The 27,476-nt window shown below is 44.7% G+C and overlaps 1 protein-coding gene across 7 annotated transcripts in view; it reads right to left on the bottom strand.

Moving 5' to 3' along the window:
• Positions 1-27,476, bottom strand: part of lrba (LPS-responsive vesicle trafficking, beach and anchor containing) — a 175,606-nt gene that overhangs the window by 12,261 nt on the left and 135,869 nt on the right. For 4 of the 7 annotated variants that reach the window (XM_086119001.1, XM_086119003.1, XM_086119005.1 and 1 more), the window contains 5 exons: positions 17,180-17,347; positions 9,081-9,170; positions 6,796-6,988; positions 5,051-5,116; positions 2,150-2,305 (listed from right to left, as the gene is read on the bottom strand). In XM_086119001.1, coding sequence (XP_085975127.1) covers positions 2,150-2,305; positions 5,051-5,116; positions 6,796-6,988; positions 9,081-9,170; positions 17,180-17,347 — 673 coding nt within the window. The remainder of the gene's footprint in view (positions 1-2,149; positions 2,306-5,050; positions 5,117-6,795; positions 6,989-9,080; positions 9,171-17,179; positions 17,348-27,476) is intronic. The other 3 variants (XM_086119004.1, XM_086119006.1, XM_086119007.1) reach the window with 1 other exon arrangement.

The raw sequence follows: 27,476 nt of genomic DNA, 5'->3' as shown, positions 1-27,476 counted from the left end.
ATGTGGGTCCGAATGTTCTCAGGTTTCATGCAAGTTGAGTTAGTCACTCCCACGAGCGAGCGTTCTTCTCCTTCCAGGTACAGAATTCAGAGGTGTCCCTAATGTTATGGCACTCGAGTGTCATCCAAGGCGGCGAACGACGAGATAATAGCGGGACGTGACGGCGGCGGTTTGCACTTTTTGTCACCGTCCGTCTGCTCGTTCTGCAAGATCAACACACGAGCGCTCCGACTCGCGCGAGAATAAATATTTGTCCCGCGTCCGCGTGTGCGAGAGGCTAATTGCTGTCAGATTTCACCTCCTCCGTCGACCGCGGCTTCGCCGTCTAATCCTCATTAAGAGCGACCTCGGCCCGTCAAAGTCACGCTTGACATTTGCACCCCAAGGAAAAAAAAATAAATTAAAAAAAAATCTAAAAACGTCCATCTAATTGAGTTGTATCGGCATGAAAAGATGAGTGTTATTCAAGAGGGCGGCCTCGAAACCAACCATGTCAAGCGTTTGACGTCTTGATAAACACACAGGCGGGGACGCCATTGAACGCACGCGAGCGGACCCGCTCTCATTCGAAATCATGCACGAACGCTCGATCGCTCACACAAATCTGCTCTCACACAAATATACGCATGATCACACTCTCAACACACACACTCATAGCCTCTTATTCGCTCGCAGGCAGACTCATTTTCATACGTTCTCGCGACACACACTTCCATTCTATCACTGCCTCACCCCCCCACACCCACACACACACGTTTCCACACAATTGATCATTCACACACGCACACGCACGCACACACACACACACACACACACACAAGCTCGCACTCACTCATAGTCTCTCACACTCTGACAATCACTTTTCTCGACACACACACACACACACACACACACACACACACACACACACACACACACACACACACACACACGTGCGCGCGAGATTGGACGTGTGAGACTCCATGTAGCAATCAGCCCTGTGTAATTGTTAACCGCCCTGTTGCGGAAGGCGGGTGGGGGGGGGCAGTGTGTGCGATTAAACCGTGTTCCACCTGTACACCCCGGTGGCAGAGACACAATCGAGCCATCTTTACACACACACACACACACACACGCACACCACCTCACCTCTATTAAACATGCGGGGAGGGGTTGCGCGACCTGGTGAAATTGATTCGGAGGCACTTTGTGGAGGATTGAGAGTGCAAAAGAAGAAGAATAGAGCAAAGAGCTGCGTGCAGATGAAGGCGGGACAGTTTCATTCCGGAGCCCCGACCTACTCCCAGATGGCTGCATTGGCCGGAACAAACAGGAGAGAAAACATTCTGAACAGCTCTCGGTAGAATGCATGACATGCACAAGCAGAATAATGAGAAATGACCTCATTGACCAAAATGGGGTCATCCAAATATTAGCAAAAAAATAAAATAAAAATACGTTGAATAAATAACTACTAAAATATATGTTTTGAAAAAAATCTACTAAAAAAGAATTTCATTCTATAAAATGTGTAAACAAAAGCCAACAGAGAATAATTGCTCCGTCCAGTAAATGCAACTTGGCTGCAAATGTGACGGAATAATAATTTTGGATTTGATCCTTGAGCGCCGTTGGGGTGTGTCCAGAGGATGGTGCTCGAGTCAAGGCCGCGAGAGCTCCTTTTCCTCCTTTTCTGGCTGTTACGCTTGCGTCTTTTTGCCGCACGATCGGGCTTAGCGGATTTCACGCTAATCAAGCCGCAATTTGCATCCCGTGTTCGGGGGCTGACATTTGGCTTCATGGGAGGGAAAAGAAAGACTCACGGGCAAAACGCAAGAGCTTTTTAGAGATGAGAAATCATTCAGGTGTCGTTCCATCACGCGCGCGATTAGGTCACATGAAGTGGGGGAAAAAAACGTTTCTGCGATATTATCAAGTCTCATCCCCTGAATGAATTGCCCATTTATTTCTTGGTTCGCTGGACTTTGACGTTAAAAGAGCTCATGCACGTCCTTTGTGGGTTTTTGTCGCCACCGTCGCCTCTCTTACCTTCGTGATGCTAACATAGCAACGTCGCACTACTACTCCCCCCCCCCCCCCCCGATTATATGACGAGCACAATCCCTCACGAGGTATCGCAAGAGCCTCCGCCAAGTCGGCGTTGACCTACCCGTGTCCGTGGAGTAGATTCGGAAGCTCTTATCCCAGAATCCGCAGAGCAGGACGAAGCGATTGTCGGCCGTCACGATGAAACACTGCGAGCTGATCTGGATGCTTTGGTCCAGGAGGTCCGAGATCTGCCGCCGGTGGCTGCCCATGTTGCTGGCTGAGGAGAGAGTGGACGCAAAACATGTCCCATCAACTCCAGAATGCTTTTCTCTTGTGAATGTGAAGGAGGAACCTCAAAACTACCAGATTAACAGGGGAAGGCTGCTGGTCCTTTTTTTTTTTGTGGCCTAGAAGCACCCAATTCCGTTCAAAATCGACCAGTGTTTTTAGCCGCATGGCTACAGTGAGGTTAAGCTAATGTTTATGCTCTTTTACTTCGAACAGGAAACTCTCCACTGACTCGCTTTTTAGCCTGCTCTAGTCTACTGGACGTCCGTTTATCTTCTGATAAGAGAGCAGGTAAATTCTGAACGATGCGATTTGGAAAAGTATTGTACTAAAGGGCGTTTTGAGTGAACCGGACTTTATTTCGGGCCTGTTGAATCAAGATTCCTCAATATTTTGAGGCCGACTGGAATGATGGATTTTCTTTTGCGTTAATAAGGACAAGAAGTGGCACCGAAAAATCCCCCCCTTCCCTAATTATGTTGATGGTGGCAAACGAGTTACGGTTGAATTCAAAACTGCCGCTTCTCCCCGTTATAAACGGTTTCGGATGCACACACTTCATTTCAGAAGGTGGCGGTAACGCACCAAAATATTTGTCGTAAGAAAGTAGAAGAAATGGCCTCTCACGGCAACAAACTAAGGGAGCGTCTATTCAGCTAGCTTGCTAGCTTAGCACGCGGCATCCGCTACAATAAGGATTTACTATTTAGAGCCCCAAAAGGCTCAAGAATTGACTTTGATTCTAACTTTCGGGCACAATGTGATGTGGGATTCTAATTAAGGTAAGTCGTTTTAAAGTAAAAAGGACAACATTTTTGAAGTTTGACATCTAACCAGAAGTTGTTCTCTGCCATTACCATCATTATGGAGTGATGGATTGTGGGTAATAGTCCCAGATTTAATTTTAATATATACAAGTCGGACCTGATTACAATTCGCAGGGCGAGCCCAATATGAGAAAAAGTGCGACTGTTATCTGATCTTTCTTCTTGAGCGTCACCTCCAGTACATTCTGGGATTAGCTTTCTTTCTGATCTTGGTCTTTAGTTAATCTAGTTACATCTGCTAAATCTGAAATTTAGTGCTCCGGGCGTCATAAACAAAGATGACAGTCCGATAATCACAGCAATAAAAGTACAAGAAATACAGTCCATGAGCGAGGGTCACATTCCAACACGGCTGCATTCTATTTTGTTGCCACGGCGATTAAAGAAAGAAAACATTAAACACGCTGACGGTGGTGTTTACGGGCCCTGAGAGGCTGACTAACGATGCAGACTTCACCTTCCGGCAGTCCGGACGGAGGCTCGCTGGTGAGAAAGTGCACTCGGCTGACCCGCGCTCATCCTTAAGAGGCATCTTTGGGTTTATTTTATGTGACGGATGAGTCCATTTGGAATGTGGGGGTGTCAAAAAGGCGAGAGAACAGGTGTCAAGAGGAGTGCCTCCAAAAAGTGAGAAAGGCCAGCGGCACCTGCACCGCGCGCTTTGACGTTTCCCAGCATCCCCAGCACTGCTTTTTGGAATGCGCCATGTGTAAATATATTGCTGATAAGCACAAGATCGGCTCAGTGGATGCGCTCACTGTAGAAGTGGAGACGTAAGGTGGTGGATGACCCCCGCTGCATACTCCATTTGTTACGTTGTTTTCATCCTACATTGATCCGAAACATCTTCGCTCCGATTCACAATCGCTCTCCGTTTTTTTTTTTTGTTTTGTTTCATCTATCTAAATGCATGTTTGTTTGCATGCTTGTTAGCCACAACAGCTCTCTGGCTTTTGTGTCGGTTACCTCGTATGACTGTAGTTCTAATATCAATCGACTGTAAATCTGAAACGGATTGTAGACACACAACACGCGGGAATGAGTTATGCGGCCATTGTGCTGAAGGGGGGGTCTCATTATTGTTCAACATAACAGGCTAACTCACTCCATATAATTGGCATTACTGCCCTCTAGCGGAATTCACGGTACATAGCACTCATCAATACTGTCATCGATTTTGTTTTCGAGTGGGCCTGGAACTTCTTTCATGAGATGAACTGGGGTTCACTACACTACGAACCCTTTCAGGGACGGCGGCTACTACAGTGGACAGCTCATCATGTTATCAGGTTGCAGGGCGCATGAAGAAAGAGCCTTCTGGATACCGTCAATCAAAAATGACGACGCGAATTTAAATGCAGCTCTTCAAGAATGGTCAAGGTGTCCCTAATAAAGTGACTGATGCGTGTCCACGTTGGAAGTGAGGTGAAGTCTCACACACGTACACGAGTGTGGCCCACTTCCACCACCACACCTCCTCCTCTCGTCTGCATCATCATCATCATCATCATGAAACAAGTCGTGAAGGATGAGAGGCGGCCATATTTGTCCTGACAGCCCATCGTCAGCCCGTTCTCAATCACGCATTATTACCGCATTCGTATTCATTGCGGCTGACACGCGTCCTTTTCCCGGCGCTCAAATTAAAGCAAAGAGGATGCATTGGAAGGGTGGGGGTGGGTGGGGGGGTATGGAAAGGATGGTGGGTGCGGGGTGGGTACTTGATGATGAAATGCCGGGCCTAGGCCACAGCTCATTGCATTCCAATTTGCATGCAAATGGCGGCGGGCGAGAGCAAGGCCTATATCACAGGAAGACAAGCGTCTACGGTCATGAAAATCATTTCATGCACATATGAGCTTGTGCAGCAAGGGCTCTTTGAAAAAAAAAAAAAAAAGAAAGCGCACCAACGAGAGGGTCGATCTCCACAGGAAGTTGGTAGTCCTGCTGCTGCACCGCCGAGCTGGGGTGACCTGAAAGGGAAACAAGACACACGAGATGATTAGTGAAATGTCAGCGGGCGGATGGCTGGATTAGACTTCATTGTGGCCGCAGTCAACCAACGTGGTCACTCGCCGCCACCCCCGCAGTCACACAGGCGTGATGTCGGAAAAGCTGCAAAGCGCAATGCGGGAAAGTCGATTTTGAGAAAGCTTACAGTGTGTATTAATTACAAAAATACAAAACTGAAGTTTGAGAGGATATTCACTGGTTTCGGTGCTCAGGCCAAAGCCATAAAATTGGCACTCTGGCGCTATCTGGTGGGATCTTGCAGTCCTCTATTTTGGGAGTCAGATACTTCAGAAAAAAATAAAAGTGAGACTATATTGTGGTTACGCTTGGGAGATAAAGTCAGAAGAATTATTGCAAACGTCATCTATAGATCATACTTTTGAATTCAAACTAATCTGATAGGATTATGACTTTAATCTTTCAGCGTTCGGTTTTCCTTTTCAGCGCGGGCTCAATACTGCTACGTAATGAATCACTAGTTGACGACCGTACCGCCCAAAATATGTACACATGACTAATTAAGACAATGAGATGTCAGCAGTCTGGCAAAATGGGCCGCTTCGCTCCCATTTGATCAGCCGTCACGTTCACAAATTTCGGAAGATCAAATTTGATATTCCTGCCAGAGTGTTGGATGGTTCGGGAATGAATCGGGCTCAGCTGATGGATGGAGGTGGACGTTTGGCCAAACGAAGGCTGCTAAGTGTGTCACATTTCATCTAAGTACAATCAAGGGCCGTCCCGCCAGCAGATCAGTCGAAGATTGAGCGGGGGGGTGGGGGGGGGGGGGGGTGGAATTTTATTTATTTTTCTGTGGTCACAGATCTTAGGAATGACGATGGCGGGAAAACGACAATGCAACAAATTCTTCTCGGTAATCAGCGGAGATAACGACAACAAAAAAAAAAAACGTAATCAAAAATCTTGTTTGAATGCAGGAAGATATTTCAAAGTCATAGATACGTGAACTAGTACGCTGACAAAAATGCAAAAATAAAAAACACGAGCGCGGGCCAAAATCAGTCGCAATTATAGCAAAAATTGAAAGAGTGAAAAATAGCAGAAAAAAATTAAAACAGCAAAATTATGTATTGGAAATGCAAAACAGGAGTAAAAATAACAACAATTGTAAAGATCACAAAACAAACCAAAAAAAGTACAAAAATAGTAAAAACTGCAAAAATAAAAATTAAAAATAGCAGAAATAGTTATATATTTTTTAAGGTAAAATGAGTTGAGTTAAATGATCAAAGATGTTGCAAAAATAGTAGCAAAAACTACTCAACATAGCGATAATATCAAAAATCACAAAAACACCTAGATTACTGTTGCTAAATATTTTAGCAAAGTAAGTACAAATAAAGTATATGATTTACAAATGAACTTCTTTCAATAAAAACACTCATAAAAAATATAATTCATTTCTGTTGTCTTATTTGTTATTATACAAAATATAAATAAAACCAATAACAAAAAAAAAAAGAGTTAATGGAAAAATTCACCAAAAATCGGAGGTGCTTTTGGCACGCAACGGCATCGCAAATGTGAGTGTAAAAAACGTTTTGCTGTTTTTTTTTTGGTCAAAACGACGACAACGCTGATCATTGACACATCGGAAGCGCACGTGCCGGCGTCTGACCTGCCAGGCCGTGCCACTTGTTGACGGCGAAGACGCGGCTGGCGGTGACGGTGATGACAGCGGGCGCCGCCAAGCCCGGCTGCGTGTTGGCGGCCACGTGGCTCACGGGCGAGTTGGACGGGAACTTGAGCACCATGATGACGTCCTGCTGCATCTGCTCTGTGAACATCAGCGGCGTCTGCAGGAGAAGATACTGTTCAGGTGTGCCCCCCCCCACCCCCGACAAAACGAGGGATGGTGGCGACGTGCAGACACGATGGGGATGGAAAGTGGGGAAACGTGGTTTTATCGGGGGAGGGGCGGAAAAAAAGAGAAGGAGAAAGAGCGTCAGGACAGGTGGCTAGAAACACTGAGAGGCTTTTATTTGGCCGAGAGAAAAGTTCAACCGGGAAGTCCAGAAAGTTAGTCATGAGTAAAAGATAGAACAAACAGCACTAAAGATCGGAAACGAATAGTAAAGATAGCACAAATAGGAGTTAACGTTTAAAAAAAATAAAGGAACAAAAATAGCCAATTTAGCAGCAAAAACTGTAAAAAACAAAACAAACCCCCCCAAAGCAAAAACTATATACATTAACACAGTAAGTCAGCATAAAAATAGAATCGAAATGAATTTTATTGCAATAAAATCAGTTTGGCAGCTTCTCAGTTAGCAGGGATGTAGATAAAGTCGTAAAAACGTTTTTTCAAAATCTATCTTAAAAAAGTAATGAAAGAAAAATAGTATCAAAAGAATTGGAAAGATAAAAATGGTGGCAAATACAAGCACAAACTAATCGTGAGCATAGCCGTAACGGTTTGATAAATAGCAAAAACAATAGTTAAGATACTTGAACGCAAAAACAGGATGCACTAAAAAGTTCCACGGACCCGAAACTGAACACGAAATTGGCCATTTTGGGTTGAAGTAGGTTGGCGAAAAACCACAAAATCAGGCCGAGTCACCAGTTTCAGTGATCAACACCAAATTGGGTGGACATGTCTGTCACAACCAGATGCACCAAAAACTCTCAAGGACCAACACCCAAAATTCAAGAGGAAGTTGACCATTTTGGTTGGACGAAGACATTTTAGACGCATTCCTGGGCTTCTACTTTGACAAGAACCCAATTGCGAATATTTTAATTTTTTCCTCTGCCTTTTGATGATCATTTGGAGGGTTTGCCGCGCTATGGCTTTAATTCTTATTGTTGCCTTTAGTCCACATGAATCGTGAAGCAGCATTTAGCTCGTGTGAAGAGAACACAGATCTGAGTTTAACATCAAAGAAATAAGTAAATCCACTTTGTGTGTGTGTGTGTGTGTGTGCGCGCACAACAGCGAAACAGACACACTGGCGGTACGATTAGGACTAGCTCACATGCCGACGCTTTTTACAACACACTCCAACGGAGGAGGTTAAAAGACTAAAGAAGGTAAAGAATCTTGACTTTGCAAACATCTCTTTTGAATTAGCTCTTAAGTGAAGCGTTGAGTGTGTGTGTGTGTGTGTGTGTAGTGGTGGTCCGCGGGCAGCTGTCAGCACCACAGGGACACGGCGCTAATAAGGACTCAAGGGGGTTTTCAGGGCCCATCACAGGCGGCTTCGCATTTGGCCCTTAAAAAAAGCGGCCGCACTTCACGCTTTTTTTTTTTTGCTGAGCTGTTTCAATTCGGGCGGTGGGAAATTGCGTAGGTGGGAAAAGTGTCCTCTTTGGATAGACCATTAAAAAAAAAAATTCTGTCGCCCCTTCATCACCATTTAGACGTGCTTTCCCACGTTTGAATTGAATTCTGTTTACATACAATAATAAATTCATATTCATGAAAAATATGTTTTGAAAAGTGCTACCACTTTTTGGGATGTACATTTCATTCATGTCGATCGGTGAAATGGGTTCAGTGGCTGATTTCTAATTAAAAAAACAAAAATGAAAAATCCAGGCCCCTCTTCATGGAATTTTTCTGCTCAAAATGGCGACTTCAGGCCAAAATGGCTGACTTCCTGTTCAGTTTCAGGGATGGGTCCTTGAGACTTTTTCTTATATCCATTTATGTTAACCAGTGAAACTGTCATTGTGGGCTATTTATCCGACCTCGTGTGAGGATTGGAGCGCCATGTTTGCGGCCGGGATACACACATTTGCAAAAACTGCTCCGTTTTTGAGCACACTGAAGCATCATCAAGATTCCACGAGCTATCAAGACAGTATCGGCAATAGCAAAAAAAATATAATAATCAGAGAATGCGTGTATCTGTGTATATTTATGAAATCGAGCGCTAAAAACTGTCCAGAAGCACTTACCATTTGCATAGCCGAGCTTCGGGGGGTGTGCGGCTCGATGAGCAGCTGGCAGGGGGTCTGCCCGAAGCTTTGAATTTGAGACTCGACAGCCTGGGAAGACACAAGTAAACATATCGAGTCGTCTCTAATGCGCCGAACAAATCTGTATGGCTTCGTATCAGCGACCGCGTGGATAAATGCACACTCTCGCTCATATGAAAACACTTTTGCACTGCCTTGACACACGCGCGCGCGCGCGCGCACCAATTGATCCTCCACAGAGGGCGGCGGCGTGCAGGCTGGTTAGGTGGTGTTAATGAAGAGGTATAGGACCATAAATGTCAGAGTCGACGCCGGCCGAGCGGCCTCTGGACATTATCACGGCGCTCACTGTCATCGGGACTGCAGCACGCCTTTCGGGGGGTGCAACCTCGACGAAAATGTCTTTAAAAGTAATCCAAAAAAATATTCCAAAAAACTAACAAGGAGAATTTTGAATTTAGAGAAAATTAAAAATGAATTTCTATGTCCAAAGTCCGTCATATTAATATTACAACAACATAATGTGTATTTCGAAAGCATAAACGGCCCAAAAAAAAAGTGTTAAAAAAAATAATCACGTAAACGTGAATGATAAAAGTGATTTGCAACAACAAAAAACATTTGAAGAAGTTGTAAGGACAATGTTTGAAAAATGATAGATCAATTACAATCATTCCTTCTTTGATTGCTGTAATAAAATAACTTTTTTTAAAAAACAAAATAATTTGACACGGCATGTAAAATAAGTAAATAAATGAGAAAAAAAAATCTGTGATAGCAGCGATATGCAGCCCGGTCGATGTGGCAGCAGATTGAACGCGAATGTGATTCGGGAACCACAAAAAGCTCTGGCGGCTGAAACATTAAAACAATCCAATTGTTTTTCAAACGTGATCCTCAAATAAATGAGAGGCGACAGCAGAAAGCGAGGTCAGAGTCAATTCAACGTGAGGGCGATAAGAGCGAGGTGACGTGAGAATAAGCGTCAGAGTTTCTGGCCGGGCCAAAATGATGACGGCGTGTCGGCCTGCGTGGGAGTGACGGTTTGTGCGAGTCGACTGACTCGCCGAGGCTGCGTGAGAGCCGGCTCACGCTTGGAGACCCACGAGTGCTATTTTGCATGAGGAACACCAGCCTCGCTGCTGCATTGACTTGAAAGCACGTTGATGCGAAAAGCATATTTGCTCAACAAGACAACTTGAAAAGCGACTTGAACCTCAACAAAAAGGGGGCAGTCGGGGAATGACCACACGACAATTGAATTCAAAATTTTTCTTTTGTCGAGACATATCGGGATTTTGTCAGCGGCCATGATTAAGGTGATCATTTTACAACGTATTTTTGTTCTTAAATTTCCAGGCTGCTTTTTCATGGCGAACTGTCAAAAATAACAAAACGTTTAACATCACAGGATGCCCACATTCGATGGCATGAATGTTTCATGGTTTAGCGTTAGCTAGCCGTCTCGGATAGCTGCTTCCAAATGGGTCACGTTAGGGCAGATTTTCTTGTTGCCAAAGTAGTAACTCTGGAATGTATCCAGAGAATTTATCCTCTTAAAGCTGGAACGGCTGACAATTTGTCCCGTTTCACCGACGGCCATCAAAACATTTTTCGTGTGTTATGTTAGACCAATGATTGATTGAGCTGCTTTCAAGTGGTTCTGTGAAACAAACACAGTTAGCATTTCAAAAGAACAAGCTCTTATTCTTTTCGAAATGACTGTACATTCTCAATTCTATTCTGTTTTAATGTCTAAATTCAGAGTGAAGATGTAGGCCGCTACGTTAGCTTAGCATGTGACTCTGCTTTTTGCTTTAGCGCGTTCCATGACATCAGCGGTTGACTTCATTGAGCGAGACAGCGCCCGATTGTTTACGCGGCTGTGTGTGAGGTTGGTGTGGCAGCAAAAAAGAAGAAATGTGCCTTTAGTTTATTTTGTTGACATCAAGTCACACATGAGCGCGAGCGTAGTGAAAGAGATCCTTCAGAGCGCCTCGTCAGCCTCGTCCAGCTGTGGGAAAACATCGGAGACGCGGCGCGCTGTGACTGCAACTTCCATTCACGGAGGAGAACGCTAACATTTTCCATACCGGCCGGCGTGCTAAGTGAGAGGACAGCAATGCATCAGTCAAGGTCATAAAGGTTGCCTTCTCCTCTGCTTAAGCATTTTGCGCCCCCCCCCCCCCCCGCCCCCCCCTGCTACGCTGCGAGTCAAAATGGCCTTTTTTTTTGTTGTTGTTTTTGACATTCATTAAAACTGATCTCTATTGCACACCCAGCAAAGTGTGTCAACCCCGCTTGAGCGTTCGATAACACTCGGATGAAAGTGAGCAGGTAGCACGACTGCCGTTCGGGAGGTTCGAACGGAGCAGGAGCGTCAGCTAATGCGTGGAAGCGACTCTTCGCAGCCACTCAACCCGTCTTCATTAGGGTGACGTTTACGAGGTCTCCACTGTAGGTCAGCGCGTCCCGTCTTATACGCAGGTGATTATATGCTGGGGAGTTGGCGGTGGGGGGGCCCTTGGCCAAGGCCAATCCCTTTTGGGGGCGCTGGCCCATGTCTGATGAGGCTTTTCTATATTCTATACATTTAAATGGCGGCGACGCCCTCCGACGCCCGACGTTGCTTGATTTACGCTGCCGCTTGACAAGACGAATCCGCATGTCAAACGTGACAAATTTAGGCTAATCTGTGCCGACAACACAAAGAGGTGAATAAAAAAAAGGCGGTGCAATTAAAGTGGGGAGGGGAAGAAAAAAAAACTGAATTAATTTTTTTATTAAAACGAGATGGGAAAGTGTCCACCCACAATTGTATTTATTTGTTGGCTAGTTTCCTTTTTATGAGGTCATATATATCTGGTTTTATTTTGTTCCTCTATGTTAGTGCATGTCTCGTATTTTCACTCTATTTTTCTTTGAAAAAAAAGAGTCATTCAATAAAAACAAAAAGCTCTACGTTTTATTTTAATTACTAGTATATACATTTGTGAATTCACAAAAAAATGAAAAAAGTTTTATTTCATCCAAAATTTTGCATTTGAAAAAAAACAAACATTTCAAGTTGTATTTTAATGGAGTTGTGATTCATTTCACCTATTAAAACGATTCTCATTTTACTGATGGAAAAAAAGGGGCAAAATAACCCCCCCCCCCAAAAAATCACAAAAATCTAATACAATGATAATCAGATAGATCGAATGTTCGGTATACTTGAATTATTCGACTTCACTTTAAACTCACGATGTATAGATTTGTTGAACTCACTTTCCTATTATTGTTACATTTAATTGATAATTATTCTACCCCCCCCCCCCCCAAAAAAAAAAAACCGTCAGACACAGCCTGCCAGACCAAATCGTATGACTTCATCAAACACTGAGATTTACTGTAAGGTACCCAAAGACTAAATAAACAACCAGTGGGATTTTTTTTTCTCATTTCCTTGGAACCCCGCTGAAGTCCGCCAAGTGTGCGCAATCCCGACGAGGCTCAGCAGCATTGTGAGAAGTTGCAGGATTTTCCCGTAATCATGAGCGAAAGAGGGGGAAGCCCTGCGCGGCCGTGAGAAGGCCACGTCGGCTGCGTGCTTCTCTTTATTTGGTCAGAGGCAACACAGATGTGCATTAATGTATCTGCGCACACACACACACACACACACACACACGCTCTCCTAGTAGAGGCAAGACAGGAAGTAATCATGCTTCTGCAGTGGTCTCGGCAACATGCCCCAAACTGTGCCGAGATATTCCAAACTCCCCGAAAGACGGAAAATGCATACAAATCCTGTTCGTTTATGTCCATGCGTTTATAAACACGCACGTGTATGTGGTCACCGAGCAGAGCGTGGGCACGCGTGTGTATTTGTCTACTCATCAAAATTCTACAACCTATTTGAGGACGGATGAATTTGTCCTTATCACGGTGAACCTTGACTTATTGCAGGTACGTCGCAGTGCATGGCATCAACAAACAGGCTGGACATTTTCACATCAGGGTGTCCTCGCTTTTGTTGCCGGCCGCTTAGACATAAATGGCCGCATGTCGAATTATTTCGACGGGAGGCGGTCAACTGTCGTAAATGGTGTACACTGACTTACTTTTTCTTCCATGTTGCCCAAGAATCAAATGTATTTTTATTGCGTATTTACATCCTAGGCATGTTCGTTGGATATTAAAAGTCTACACACCCCTGTTCGAATGGTCTTGCGACAGTGTCTCGCGCTGTAAGGTGTGACCACTGAAATGCCTGAAAAACTTTCAAGAAAATCTGAACTTTACTTGGGGTGAATCAAAAGCGCTCTAAATGATGGCAGGTGTGCCTGCTGACTGCCGCGAGCGCGGTTGGTTCGTTCTGAACACAGTGAGAAGAGGGTGTGCACACTTAGGCAACCACATTTTCCTCAGTTGTTTATTTTTTCAATTGAGCTGTACTGGTTGTAGGTCCCTGGTTAAAAAAAGTTTGTCAATTCTCACAAAAATGTGGCACTTTTTCTTTTTATATCCACTGTTGGTGTGTCTTAAAATAAGGACTCGTTGAAAACATTTCTGTCTCTTTGCAATGAAATTAGCCATTAAGTTTTTTTTCATAAGCTCATGCGCTGCAAGGCATCAACAAATGTCCTTGTCCGTGTGTGTGTGTGTGTGTGTGTGTGTGTGTTTGGATTGGGCCAAACCAAACCAAGCAACCAGGAACACACAAGCCACTTCCCCGGTCAACTACTTTCTTCCTACCAAACAGCAATCAAACACAAAATGTGCGTCTCGCTGCCGTGACAAAGAACAGCCTCCGGGAGAAAAGCGCAAGTCGCGCTCAAAGCGAGCTCGCCGCTCAGTAATGGCCGACTCCGGGGACACGGCCTTTGTCGTCTCAAAGCTCCCGCACAGCTCTCGGGGGTCGGTGACGAGCAACAGGCCCCCGCGACGCCACTTCCGCAGGAGCTGAGCTTAAGAGGCAAAAGGCTCGGCCGAGCCGGGACGGCACTGCGTGGGTTTATTTAACTAATTAAGGCGAAGGACGACATGTGAGACGTGAAGACTCGCAGATTCCACTCGCCGAGAACGTGCTAAACCAGGGCTGGGCAAACTTTTGCACTTTTTTTGGACTGTTACAACGGACTGATGGGCCAAGTAGTTTCGGGATGAGGTGGAAAAAAAAAAGGCTCAAATATGTCCGTAAAATATCTTATTTGAATTCTTGCTATTTTTAGCAATCATTTCATTCCTGTACCATATGTGAGCATCCAGCATGAAATCGATGAGAAGACGCACTGTCGTGTTTTTAGCCACAGCTCAAAAAGCAGCGACTATGTACAAAATGACCACTTTCAGCTATGCGATTGCAACACCGGAAAAAATGTCAATAAGAGACTACCGTATTTTCCACACTGAAAGGCGCACTGGATTATGAGGAGCACCTTCAATGAATGGCCTATTTTGTCTTTTTTTTTCATACATTGGACGCACCGTATTATAAGACGCAATTTACAATGCATCCACTAGATGGAGCTACGCTCAAGGAAACACCGACAGAACAATCAGATGTCAGTAAAACGTATTTAAGCAGCGACACAGTTCACTTATCCAACAGCAAGTTATAACATTTGACTCGTTAACGTTGAACTTTCTTGCCGCTGCTCGATTTCCGTGTTCTACTGCGTAACCGATCGCCTTAAGTTTGAACTCTGCATTGTCAGCATATCTCCAGCAAGGAGCCATTTTGGGGTGGAAATATTACCGTAATGACCATACACGAGGCGCACTGTGAGCTTTTAAGAAAATGGAAGGCTTTTAGGTGCGCCTTTTAGTGCGAGAAGTAAGGGAATCGGCTGCCGCCACGCGCAAAAAGGACATCATGTCGCCTACCAATTAAAAGCTTGTGGTTCTCTCGGGTTCAATTCCAATTTACACATATGAAAAAAAAAAGGCCATACTCCGTTCCCTCTTGGTGTAAACAAAATATCCAAGTTGCCGGGCCAACTGATTGGTCAAAATGACTTTGCAACATGCCCACTTTGAAATCCAGGCGATACTTCCAGGGACAAAATGGCTTCAGAGAATTACACAATAAATAAAATGATATTTGATAGAATAAATATATAATGTAGAAAATAATATTGTCTCAAAGTAATAGAAACATTCAAAAATTTATGAAATCGTTTTAAAGATTATTTTTTAAGTGTTTCATCCAAGTTTTGGCGAGCAAAAAATACAGAAAGCAACCCCCCTACCCCAAAAAAAAACAAAAAACAAACAGACATGGTTTTACCAAAGTGTCGGGACACCACCATCACATGCCCAAGCCCTTTTTTTTTTTTAGACTAAATAACACGCATGCACCAGCTGCTTGACGGTACCGCAAATGTGTGTGCGTGTTTTTATGATCCGCAAAAATAATGAAGAAGCACTGATCCATTACTGGGGACTGCGTGTAAACCAAAAGACGGGGAAATGAGCTTGGGCTTGAACTGTGCACGTGTGTGTGCGTGCGCGCAAATGACCGCGGCGGCACGGTCATGAATCTGCATGCGTACGCCCGCGTGTGTGCGCGGCTGTAAGGCCAGAGCACATCTGGATGGGAATTAGGGTGAATGAGGTGATAAATCAAAGATTCACCCCTGGTGCCCGTCAAGCTGCGGCCACTGAGCATGAAGGGCATCTGAAGTCGTGCGGTGTCTCCTTGTAAAGCCGCAACTCATCTCCATCCCCGCTCAAAAAGACCCTCGCTTCAAGTAGAATTGCTGCTTTATTACATTTAGCCATGCAGGAGTCCAGATGACCACGAGACACACAGACAGCTACGTTAGAGGTCCCTCTTAGCCAATGGGATGCCAGGAAGATGTTAGGTCAGGGATGTCAAACTCATTTTTGTCGCGGGCCGCATTGTAATTACCCTTGGAGGGCAGTGAGGACCGAAACTGTATAAAGAAGTCAAGAATAACGTTTTATTCAAGTATTGTTTAAGTAACTGGAATGAGGGGATTGGTAACAAGAAAATGCTTACATTCTGTCACTGATTTATTACATATGAAAATTTGAAATTTTTGTACACAATTTAGCAAGCATCATGGAAATTATCGTTGATTTGCTTTTGCGGGCCACTTAAATTGATGTGGTGGGCCACATCTGGCCCCCGGGCCTTGTGTTTGACACCGGTGTGTTAGGTAGTCGCCAATGGCAGAGCAGCTCCAAGTATGTTGCGTTCAGGAAACTCGGAGCTGCGAGTAGCAGTCCATACATACCTTTCGTATCTACAAATTTCTTTGGTAACCAGAGGCAATATTTTGACCGTTGAGGCGTTTCGTAACTTGAAAATTTCGTAGCAAGAGACGTTCGTAACTAGAGGTACCACTGCATATATATTTTTACGTGCGATACTATAAGCCGATAATCGTTACAAGACGATCCGCGCTCCAAACTCAAACAGCGCCGACAGGAACGCGGCCAACGAGCCGGTTGCTGGCTCGCCGCTTTTTTTTTACTTCACATCAGATTGGCGAACTTGTCATGAAGTTGTTTGCTGGGCTGGGTTTTTTCGTCGCAGCGGTTGGCGCGCGTCGCTTTCGGGCTTGTGCGTTCAGAACGGAGGCCATGAATAATGAACGAACGCCGAGGCGGAGGCTCGGAGCCGTCGGAGTGCGAGACTTGGTAGCGGAGTGCTTCGCTCAGCGATATCGGCGCCGCGCATTGTTCATGCGTGCAAGCGTTTTAGCAACACGACTAATGGCCTCTCCGTGAAGTACCGACGCAGAGATGGAACACACGCTTTTTATAATAATCACATTATACTTCCATTTGCCCTAATGTGCACGTGTGCTCAATTGCTGACTCAGCAGGCTCTTCAACGGAATGCAACCTCAGGCTTGATCAGGCCTTGAGGAACCAAATTGGTTACTGAGATGGCTGTCGTGTACGCACGTTCAGACCCCCCCCCCCCCAAAAAAAAAAAATCCAAACGCAAAGAAATCCAAAATTCATAAACATTAAAAAAAAAAAAAAATCAATACCTAGAGGTAGCCGTTTTTGAGTTTGATGTTGCCAAATATGGTTCCGCGGGAAACCAATATGCGTCTCACCTCTCTGAGCACGGGGTCACCGATGGAGCTGAGGTTGACGGCGCCTTCGTAGGTGAGATAGTAGAAGACGTTGAGGGCTCGGGTGGCCTCGGGCCCCTGCTGCTTGTAGCCGAAGATCAGGTCGATCCACTGGTGGAGCTGGCATGACACAAACTCGCTCTCCAGAGCCTGCGAGACGACATTCTTGTGTCATTTTCAGATCGAAAACAACCATTCAAAGAATGAAAATTCACTTTTACAGTGATTCGGCGATTGTATTTTTGTGGGGTTGGTTTTAGAGTACGCATGCAAGTCCAATAGTGCCCTCGCGCTCGCATTGCCAACGTCACAGCTCAGGTGTTTTCCGGGTTTGGTCATGTGACGTTGGCAACGCAAACCCGAGGGCACCTTGATGCCAATTTCAGTTGACAGCTGGGGGTGGAATAATGTCAAAATGGTAACACGTATTCCATCAACGTGATAGGAATCAGAAGACCACCTTTAGGCCAGTGGGGGCACATCAAACAAATGACTGCAGAGAACATTTTGATCTGATTTCCCAGACTTGAGCACTTTCGGTGGACTGCCACATGCAAGACAGCACTGAGCTAGAATTTAGATGCAGCGTATTTAAGAAAAAGAAGAATTAGAAGCAGAGAAGCTGCAGTAATCCCACAGAGAGATTTTATGGCTGCGAGCACAGCTTGCGCAGCTGCTCTGGGTGTGAAAGACAATGCTAATTTCTGTTAGCCTGTCTGTGGCATTTTACATTATTTGTGAGCATCATGCTAGCAGACCGGCAGCAGATGAAATTATTGGTTTCAAAAGAATATTTCGGTGTTGTAATACACAATGTTCAATTTTTTTTGGTTTTAATGGGATACGTTTTACCGTCGGCGTCATTCGGAAGTGGTGACAAAACGGCTTGAAGCAAGCACTCCTCAACAGGGTTTCATTGCAGATGCGCACCACCGTCCCTAAACATGTTCATCATGTCATTAGCAGAGGAGCGGTAATTCCTCGAATGTCGTCAAGTCCTCGGAGAACGCCAGCGAGCCGTTCCCTGCCACGCAACCTGCCAATAATTTCGCTAACGAGCAAAAAGCACGACACGTCCATATCTGATCATTTGGGGAGCATCCGGCCATTAAAGGAACTCTTGTTGTTCATTAGGGAGACATTGCGAGGCTGCCGTCTTTGTTCTTCTCTCTACCGAGTGCGCCGCAGAACAGAGAGATGCTCGCCGCTTTGCCTCCTCATTAGCCAGCCATAGAGGGGGGGGGGGGGGGGGACATTTATGGCGGGCCTCGTGAAAAGAAGGCAATTGTGTTAATTTGTGTAAAGCTGTCGGCGCCACAAAAGCCCCTCTAAGCACAACCAAATTAGAATGAGACAGTCCTTGATTGTCATTGCTGCCTTGTGTCACATTAATTTGCGGCAAAACATTAGCCGGCACTGCACTTAAACGGCAATTTATATCATTTAATTTTTTACGGCGGAGCCGCAGCGCATCCCTCACTTAAATGTGACTTTTTGACAGCTCGTTCCGCCGCTAATTCGTCCCCAATCTCTTAATTACCTGCTTGCAATCATGTAAGAAACTGCGGGGAGAAAATAGGAGAGTGCAACTCAGACACAGACCATATTTTTTTAAGTGCGTACAGTATTTTTTTTTCTTTTTTAATCACTTTCAAGAAGTATTTCAAAAGGAATTTCTTACGGTGATATGACATGACATGGAAATGCTTCAATCAATCAACTTAACAGCATAATCTTTTCATTATTGCCTGACATTTTTATTCTTTAGTAACTTTTTTTTTTTTGTAAAAATTTGGAATACAGAAGCTATCGCACCTCACACATAATATGTAACAGGGCTCGGGTAACAACCAATCATGGATCATCTTCAGAAAACAGGTGAACTGTGATTGGGTGTTAACTGAGTAACTATGATGTCATTTCCTGTGGCCAGAAATGGGCAAAATGGCCGCCTGCTGTGATGGCCAAAATCAGGTGGATTTTGAGGCTTAATTTATATTCCACATTTTTTTCCCCCAAGCTGGTGCCCGAGTTGGCAGCCGTCAGCAAGCGCTTTTCAAGAACCTTGCTTTTTTTTGTTGTTGTTGTTGTTTTTGTCTTTTGTTTCGTCACATGTCACATTAACCAGAAAAACAGGTTTTAAAGTTTTGAAAATAAAAACACAAACAAAATATTGTGGCCTTTAACATAAAACTTTTTTTTTAATTGTCAAATTACGAATGTTTCCTTCAGTTGATAGATTTGTATGTGGTTAAGGCTGGAAACAACCGAAAAAAAAAATCAGTTACTGGGTTAATGTTTCTAATCAAGTTACGCTTCTCAAAAAAAGAACAACTGTGAAATATTAAGTATTGCGCATTTGACTATGTGCCAGTTTGGGCGTGTTGTGTTGAAGGAGCAGAAGGTTTGGGCCAGATAGCGGAATCCTGAGGTGGGATCGAGTGTCCCCTTCACAAGGAAGCATGCAGGATTATTGATGGGCCAATTAGCATCCAGTTTTTGTGCCACCCTCATCCACAGGGGCTGCTGTGACAATTAATGAATAATTTAGTAGCCTTTATGTAAATTATGACAGGGAGGGGCGGGGGGGGGGGGGGTTGAAGTCATCACAATCCCAAGTTACTATTATTTCATATATGACGAAGTACATGGATGAGACTCACATTTGTCATCAGTGGGGCGATTGCCTTCATAAACAATAACCTTACCGAAATATCAATTTATATCCATGATAAGTTAAGAAATTCATATCAAGCAGTCGCATCAATCTTGGTATGTTGAAACAAACTGCCAAATAAATGTTTTTTAAACTTCGGTTGGCACTCTCAAGCCAGTTTTGCGGGGCAACGCCCATGCCGTCTGCTCAACGCAAATTCGCACCAGGTTGAACCTGGCTGCAAAATTTAGTGAGTTTATGAGTGTGTGAAAGTCTTCGAAATGGTACTTTATTTGGTCCAAGAAGAATAACTACAAAGGAGTAATGAAGTTACCAGAGTTGAATTTCAAGCGGTTGTCAAAATAGGCAAACAATAGCTCTGGGTCTGCATGGGTTCGAGCTCCGCTGATTGAGGACCCCTCCACTAAATATCCTATAACAGTCAGAAGTGTCTTTTCCAAAATATCACGACCGTTCTCCCCCCCCCCACCCCTTTCAGTCATTGGGTGGGGGGGCTGTCTCACAAAAGCCAATGAAAATACACCCAAAAAAAACGAACATGCCCAGACTGGGTCAGATTACTTGAATTATTTTCCTCTTTGAAACATAAAGCATGTCACTGGACAAAAAAAAAAAACAAAAACAAAAAAAGACTTGACCACCCGCCCCCTCAAAAAAAAACCCCCAAGAGACATCTGCAGACCGACACTTTGACTGAGTCGCTGTCAACATCGGACACATTACAGACACCATATTGTTATTTTTTTCTAAAGACACGACATCCTTCCCATAAAGTCCCAAAATACAAAGGGATCAGTTAAGCATCTGGCTGACACTTAGTTTTTTTTGATCACGATCTCCAAAATGTGACCTAAAAAAGTTGTTTTTTTGGGGGGGGGGGGGGGCGGCTTTTAGGTCATGACTATGATCCGTATTTTCCTACTCGAAAGTTTGAAAGGCCACTAACGAGTCTTTGTGAAATGTTTCTACGCCTGCTTGTGGTTTGTGGCTTTTTCATAGTCCACGCCGAGCGCGATTTACCTTAAGGAAGTGAGCCCAAATACTTTTGGCTGCACAAATCCATCCGAAAGCCACCTAACAAGTCGATGCGCTCATTTGCATGCAAATGCATGCGCATGTTTGATGCATAATTGGTTGCACATGCTTCGTGCGGTGTTGTCAGCGCTACAAATGTTTTTGGTTTTGGATCGATTACAGAAAGATAACGCAAACACGGATCAGGTGTGTATACAGAAAACATGTTTTATTACGTCCTGTTTAGGAAGGGGCGCCTCGGGTTTACTACACAGTTCCATTCTTGGCGTACCGTTTTTCCCTCCATAATTTACCATTTGTAAATTCTCCTATTCCCCCCCCGCTGCCCCCCTCCCCAACCATTATTTGCTGACAAACTCACTTGTTTGTGGTCATAATATTGCTTTGGTACCATCTTGTGGCATCTCGTTGCCAAGAAACTAGGTTCAGGTGAGGGGAGGAGAGTCATTAAGGCTATCGCCCTTTTCGAATAGAAAAGTAGCGCATTGACACCATTTTTACATCACAAGATCCCACACAAATTGTGCGTTGCTTTATATGCATTACCGCCACCTACAGGATTGGAAGGGAAGAACAACAACCAGCAGAAAAAAACGGAGTCAAGTTCATGCTGAGGGTCATTCGGGTCTTGACGAGCTCTCCACTGAGTCCGGTTTTTGATTTTATGATGATGAAACAGCGCGATTTATGGGGAGTAAGGACTGAGACCTGCCGTGAGGAGCAAAAATCTGCAGGTAAGCGACGCCCACCTTGCTTGGCACAAAGATAGCACCAGATGGCCCCTGGTGCTAAACAATATTTTGTTACTAGACATGGCTTTAGTCTGAACACAAAAACAGCAAATAGGTGAGTTGTTGAGTCAACACCAAAGTTTACAAAAGTCAAACTCAGAGACGAGGCCAATTTGAGAATGCCAAACCGCATACATGTTGGGGGGTCACTGTATTTAAATTGAAATAACCAAAATCCCCGTCATAATTCGTAAATTGTCATCATTAAGTACAACTGTGCCACCCCCAGCCCCCTTTTTGACTTTTCCTTCCTGGTCAGCCTTCTTTTTTTTTTCACGCCCCCCCCACACCCTTTTTTGCTCTTTCTTCCAGTCATTTGATCCTCGGGATCAACTCCCTTGGACTCGCTCCGGCCCGAAGGTTGACAAGCGCTCTGATTAAAGGGCTTATTAAGTCGCTGTAAACGAGAAGCCGACTGTCATCCAGGGAAGCCCGGACCGAGGGGCCCGCCTTGACATGGACATGGGGGGGGGGGGGGGGGGGTGACGTAAGGAAGGAGAACCTCGGAGCAGCCGTTTGGTTTATTCACATGCGAGAACCGCAGATGGGCCTTGGGGGGAAGGGGGAGGGGTTCAGACCCCCACCTTCCAACCCGCTTTGCTAATTAGACAGGTCAAAATTGCAAAAGTTGCGGCCGTGGGTCAACGGCGACAGTCACGGGCAACTCGAAACCCGATACCAAACCTTCCACCGCCTTCATCCGCTCGAAGAGGAGACTCGAAGTGGAAAAGAATCCCAAAGAGCAGTGATTGGACCGGTATCTCGTCAAAACAAACACGTCTCGTCAGGCCGGGGTGAGCTAAGTGGTCTCATTTACGGCACAAGACAAGCAAGTAAACAACGCTGATTGGGAAGTAAATGGGCAAATCTAATGGCAATGACTCAATGCTTTGGTTTGGTTTCATTTCGGGGTTGAAGGTGACAGACACTGATGGAAATACTGTACATCTAGAACATAAACGGAAACAACGACACAGAGAGGCGACGTAGCCTAAATTGCACCACTTTCCACATTTGCCAATATTCCCACAAGAAAAAAAAATCAGATTAATGAATACATTGAACAAATGTTCTTCAAATAAAACATTTCTTTAAGAAAGAAGTCAACACCACAATTTTCTCTAACGTAAAATGTTCTTTGCACCTCTGCTGTGCTAGCACTGCAGCTACCGCTTAGCTTGTGCCTTTGACGTTCATGACTTACTTAAAAAAGTTCAACAGAAGCCAAAACAACTAACGCGACTTGTCCGTCGAACGGACGCCGAGATAAGGACAAAGTTGAAAGAGAAGAAGAAGAAGAAAAGCGTTTATCCGGGAGGATTGAAGGGAAGGACAACATTAGCGAGCCGGCATGTCAGCAGCAGTAGATCAGCGCATTTCTCAGGCTCTCCGTCCGTGATGTCACCAAAGAAGAGGAGCGAAATAGCGGGACGGGGAGGAGGGTGGGCTCGTAAAAGGCGGTAAACATGTCCTCCCTCTGCCGCACGACGATCCTCCTCTGGCCAGCGCCGTCTGACATTAGCCAGATCACCGCCAGCGCCTGGCCTACGCCGCCCTGTTCCCATTGCGCGGCGGTGAAGAGTAGATTAGCGTGGCGCTAACGGGGAGTGCTACTGACATTCACTCAGTTGGCGCGTCAGTCCATCTTGCGGTGGTTTACCTCAACTCACACGTGCGTCCCGGCGGAGAGCGCAGAGAATCTGGTGGGATTGACATTTATGCGCCAGCTTGGATAAAAGGGGAACGCAAACAGACGTCACATGACGCTTCATTATGGATGGCCGCCGCTGTGAGCGCTCGGGGAAGCGTGGGAAGAAATGTGGGAGCTACTTTCGCTTTCTATATCATAACGTAGATCCACGTATACAGGAGTAGCTTACGAGAGCTCAATTCAGTGAGTTCGAGAGCTTTTCCTTTGGCTGGTATAGACACAGAGAAGTGAAATGTTTGTGACTTTTTTTTGAGTAGTGTTGATATTTTATTTGATTATTAATTGTAAGGGGAAAATGTGGTGAATATTTTTTCTGTTGTTCATTGTTTATGAAAAAAAAAATTATGCTCATGGCTTGCTAGCTTGGCTGGCCAAAGATTCGCCATTTTCAAGCACAACAATGTTCAAGCCCGGAAGGTAAAGAAAAGCTGCAGCGTTAGCTTCTAATAAGCGGCTCATACTTTGGCAACACGATAGTAGGAGAGTATTTTTAATGTGGCGATGTATCTGCTGCATGCGCCACAGCCACATATCCACCATACTCATGGACAAGTATAATTTGGAGATGAAGTGCTGCCTCCACAAATGAAAATACAGTGGTGATGTGACTGGTTTTGGAGGACATGAGCTGTCACTTAGCTGATTTTTTTTTTGTTTCAAGCAAAAAACTGTAATGACGACTTGATGATGGTAGAAAACTTCACAATAGGCTGCAAGTAGTAAAAATGTTGTCGCAAGCTTAATGCTAACACAATGCAACACGCAATCGAAGGCATCAGTATAGCCGTAGTTATAACCCTTTAACAATGGCTATTTGACCATAAATGACCTGTAACATTTGAATATAGCAAATAAAGCAAGAGTGACAGGTATGTATTCTTTATCCTCTGCGTAAAAAAAAAAACTACTAATATTACTGCTGCTCAGTTGGGCAACTCTTTCGTGTATGTCTAGAACGGATTAATGGCCTTTGCATTCAATAATACAATGGAGAAAGATGCTTTGAGTAAGAAGATTTTGCGTTACATATTAAACTTGTGAGTGAAGACATCCCGTGAAAAGCAGACAACAACCTGGACTATAAAGAGACAGACACACATTCACACTCACATTGTCACGGAGCGAGAACTGCACCCTCACAAGTCATGCGAGTGAATCACTACACAATCAGTGTTGTGACAGGGGAGCCGGGCTGCCATTCAAAGGTATGGAAATATGGTTTGCGTCATATTAATATGCCATGTGTCCATTCACGCTTCAGCCTGGTCTTTGTGGTTTGCTGTGTTTCAACAGCTGCAAAGTGCACCAAATGCCCCCAAGGGAGAAAAGTCGTTTCAAGTATGACATGCATTCGCAGAAGACAGAAGGTATCCGCTTCGCGAATGACCAATGCGTGGTTGGAGATGACCCCGCCAAGTGCAGTACAGTGCGTAATTTGGAGGTGGACCTAAATTTGGGGGTCTATAAAGTCGCGGCAAGTTAGCATTGTTTCAAGACTCTCGCTACTGAGGTGTAGACGCATGTGTAGGCATAAGAAAGAGTTTAGACGATGATGGTTTTATCACGGTGACAGCTTGACCATGAAACAAACGAACTCGCCATCCGCCGGCAAAGGCTGAGTGGAAACGACAACACTGTGTTGTGGTGTCTACCAATGAGGGTTGAGCATGTGCTATAGCTTCTCAGCGTCAAGAGTCAGAACCATCGCTCGTCTTGTCTTGAACCTTCAACACCAGTGATGGGGAACCCCCCCCCCCCGCCCCCCTCTGAAAGCACAACACATGATTTACAAAGCATGCAACTTATAATACAATAGCCCCGTGTATATGTGTTCATTGTGTGTGTGTGTGTGTGTGCGCGTGTGTGTGTGGTTTGTTGGTCTGTCAGCGCCACGACGAGAGCAGCACGCCTTTAAGTATGCAAATATGAGAGCAGGGATATAGGGAGCAGAAAATGTGAGATGTGTAGAGTTTTACTACTTTGGACAGGAATGGTAGCCCCTCGTTTACCCCGGGAACATTCTTTGAATTACTACGGATCAGTGCCTGGTTTGATGGCCCAGAATTACACCCAAAACACAAATAATGAAGGCAAATAGATCATTGTATCTTCAATCATCTTTCTCCTTTGAAATGTATGGCAGGGCCATTTCATTACCTCCATTAAAAATCCCTGCCAGCAAAAATAAAATGTTGATGGTTTGGTTTTTAATCCAAGAAAATTAGCAGTACTTTATCAAAACGTGGAGTGATTACAAAATTAAAAAGAACGTAAACCATTAAATTAGTGTGCAAACAGGTGTTGCTTAAAGGGTTGAAACCGCAACTGTCAATGCTAACTGTGAGCATGTCAATGGCGCTTTGCTTTATATGTTAGCAGGGGCCGTTCTCAACAAAGACCGCTCGCTGCTGCTGTGTTTCTAAACGGAAGAAAAAGAAGACGCGCGCAGTGTATCTGTTGCAGCAGTCATAATTTACGCTGGATTCGTTTTATTGCCCGGCGAGCAGCGCTCGCAGCTAGGAAAACAAGCTGCCGTTTGGCATGATGGCGACGGCAGCGAAGACAACGACGACGCCATGTGTAATCCTTTACTCTGAGAGTCTTTTAATGGCCTCTTCAGATTGGACCTTAATTAGCTGTTAATCATCTCGGGCTCATAACCGCAAGTGGAGACAGCGGGTTGGAGTGTGTATATGCATGTGTGTGTGTGTGACTAAATCCGTGTTGCGGTGAGGCCATTAGCGGGCCCGGCAGCCCAAGTGAGCCAAACAGCCCATTAAGTCCTTCACTCTTCCGTCTCTGCTCAGTGCCGCGCTCATCCCTCTCGCGACGGTGCCAGCTGACACCCTGAAATGCCAGCGATCTGTCACAAGAGCAAGCCTGTCCACCCACGCAGCCGTACCTCAACCTCATCCTTTGGCACCATTTGGGCTTTCCTTCTTTTTTTTTTTTTTCTCCATTGAAACCAGGCCACCCTCTTTTTGGGGTCCATGAGGGTTGAGCTTTTTTTCATGTTGCTCGTATGTTCATATGATGAGTGAAACCTCTGCTTTTGTCATTCTTTGGTTTTTGTCATTTTCGAGATCTTTTTCAACACTGAGTAGTTGTTGGTACCCCTCTGTTAATAAAAGATAAACCCACAGTGCTCACAGACATAACTTCAATATGACAAAGGTAAACTGCTTAGCGATGGAAGGTGGGGCTGGGGGGTGTTCCTCCAGCCTTTACCTTTTCTGTGCTCATCATTTTCTTTCTAATCACTCAACCCCTTTTTCATTTACTTACTCTGGTTTATGTTTAGTGTGGTACACACCACGCCGTCAAACAGCACGACGACTACTTGCGGCATTATAGAACGAATGACTGATTACGTTTGAAGTCATTTGCGATGCCAATTAGATGACGTACCTTAGTTGAACATGACACTCGGGTCAAATTACTTTTAATCATTTTTGCCTCGGCCTGTTTGGTGAGTTTTCTTCAAATTTGGGCCACAATTCAATCAATATCCGATTTTCATTGATTAATCAAGTCGAGTCAACAGTATTTATAGAGCACTTTCAAACAGCCATCGCTGCATACAAAGTGCTGTACATGGAGCAATTTAACATGCACAATAAACTGTAAGACAAATCGGTAATAAAGGCGGTAGAAAGCACCAAACAGTAAAACCAAGAACAAATCTAAGTCATGCTGAGTCGAATGCCAAAGAATACAAGTGAGTTTTGAGGAGGGTTTTGAAGATGGGCGGCGAGGAGGCTTGCCGAATGTTCAGTGGGAGGTCATTCCAGAGAGAGGGACCAGCAACAGAAAAGGCTCCATCCCCTCTGAGCCTCGGTTTAGTTCATTATTAATCAAATTAATGTTCATTAAATGTGATTCATTATCACTTTCATTAACCGAAGGGTGAGTATTTTAAATATGCACATCTTCTTTATCAGCTTTATCGCATGTACTCGCTTACGGGGCCCACCAATTTTAGGTCTTTTCACTCTAGAAAAAAAGAGTGTGAATTTGCGAGAATTTGACATGGGGATAGAGTGCCGAACTCCGATGGCGACGAAT

This window comes from Hippocampus guttulatus, chromosome 9 (assembly GCF_054856545.1).
Source record: "Hippocampus guttulatus isolate MCC_2025c chromosome 9, RoL_Hgut_1.0, whole genome shotgun sequence".
In the NCBI taxonomy this organism is placed as follows: domain Eukaryota; kingdom Metazoa; phylum Chordata; class Actinopteri; order Syngnathiformes; family Syngnathidae; genus Hippocampus; species Hippocampus guttulatus.
Note: the sequence above shows the minus strand (reverse complement) of the source record. Positions and strands in the feature narration are given on the sequence as shown.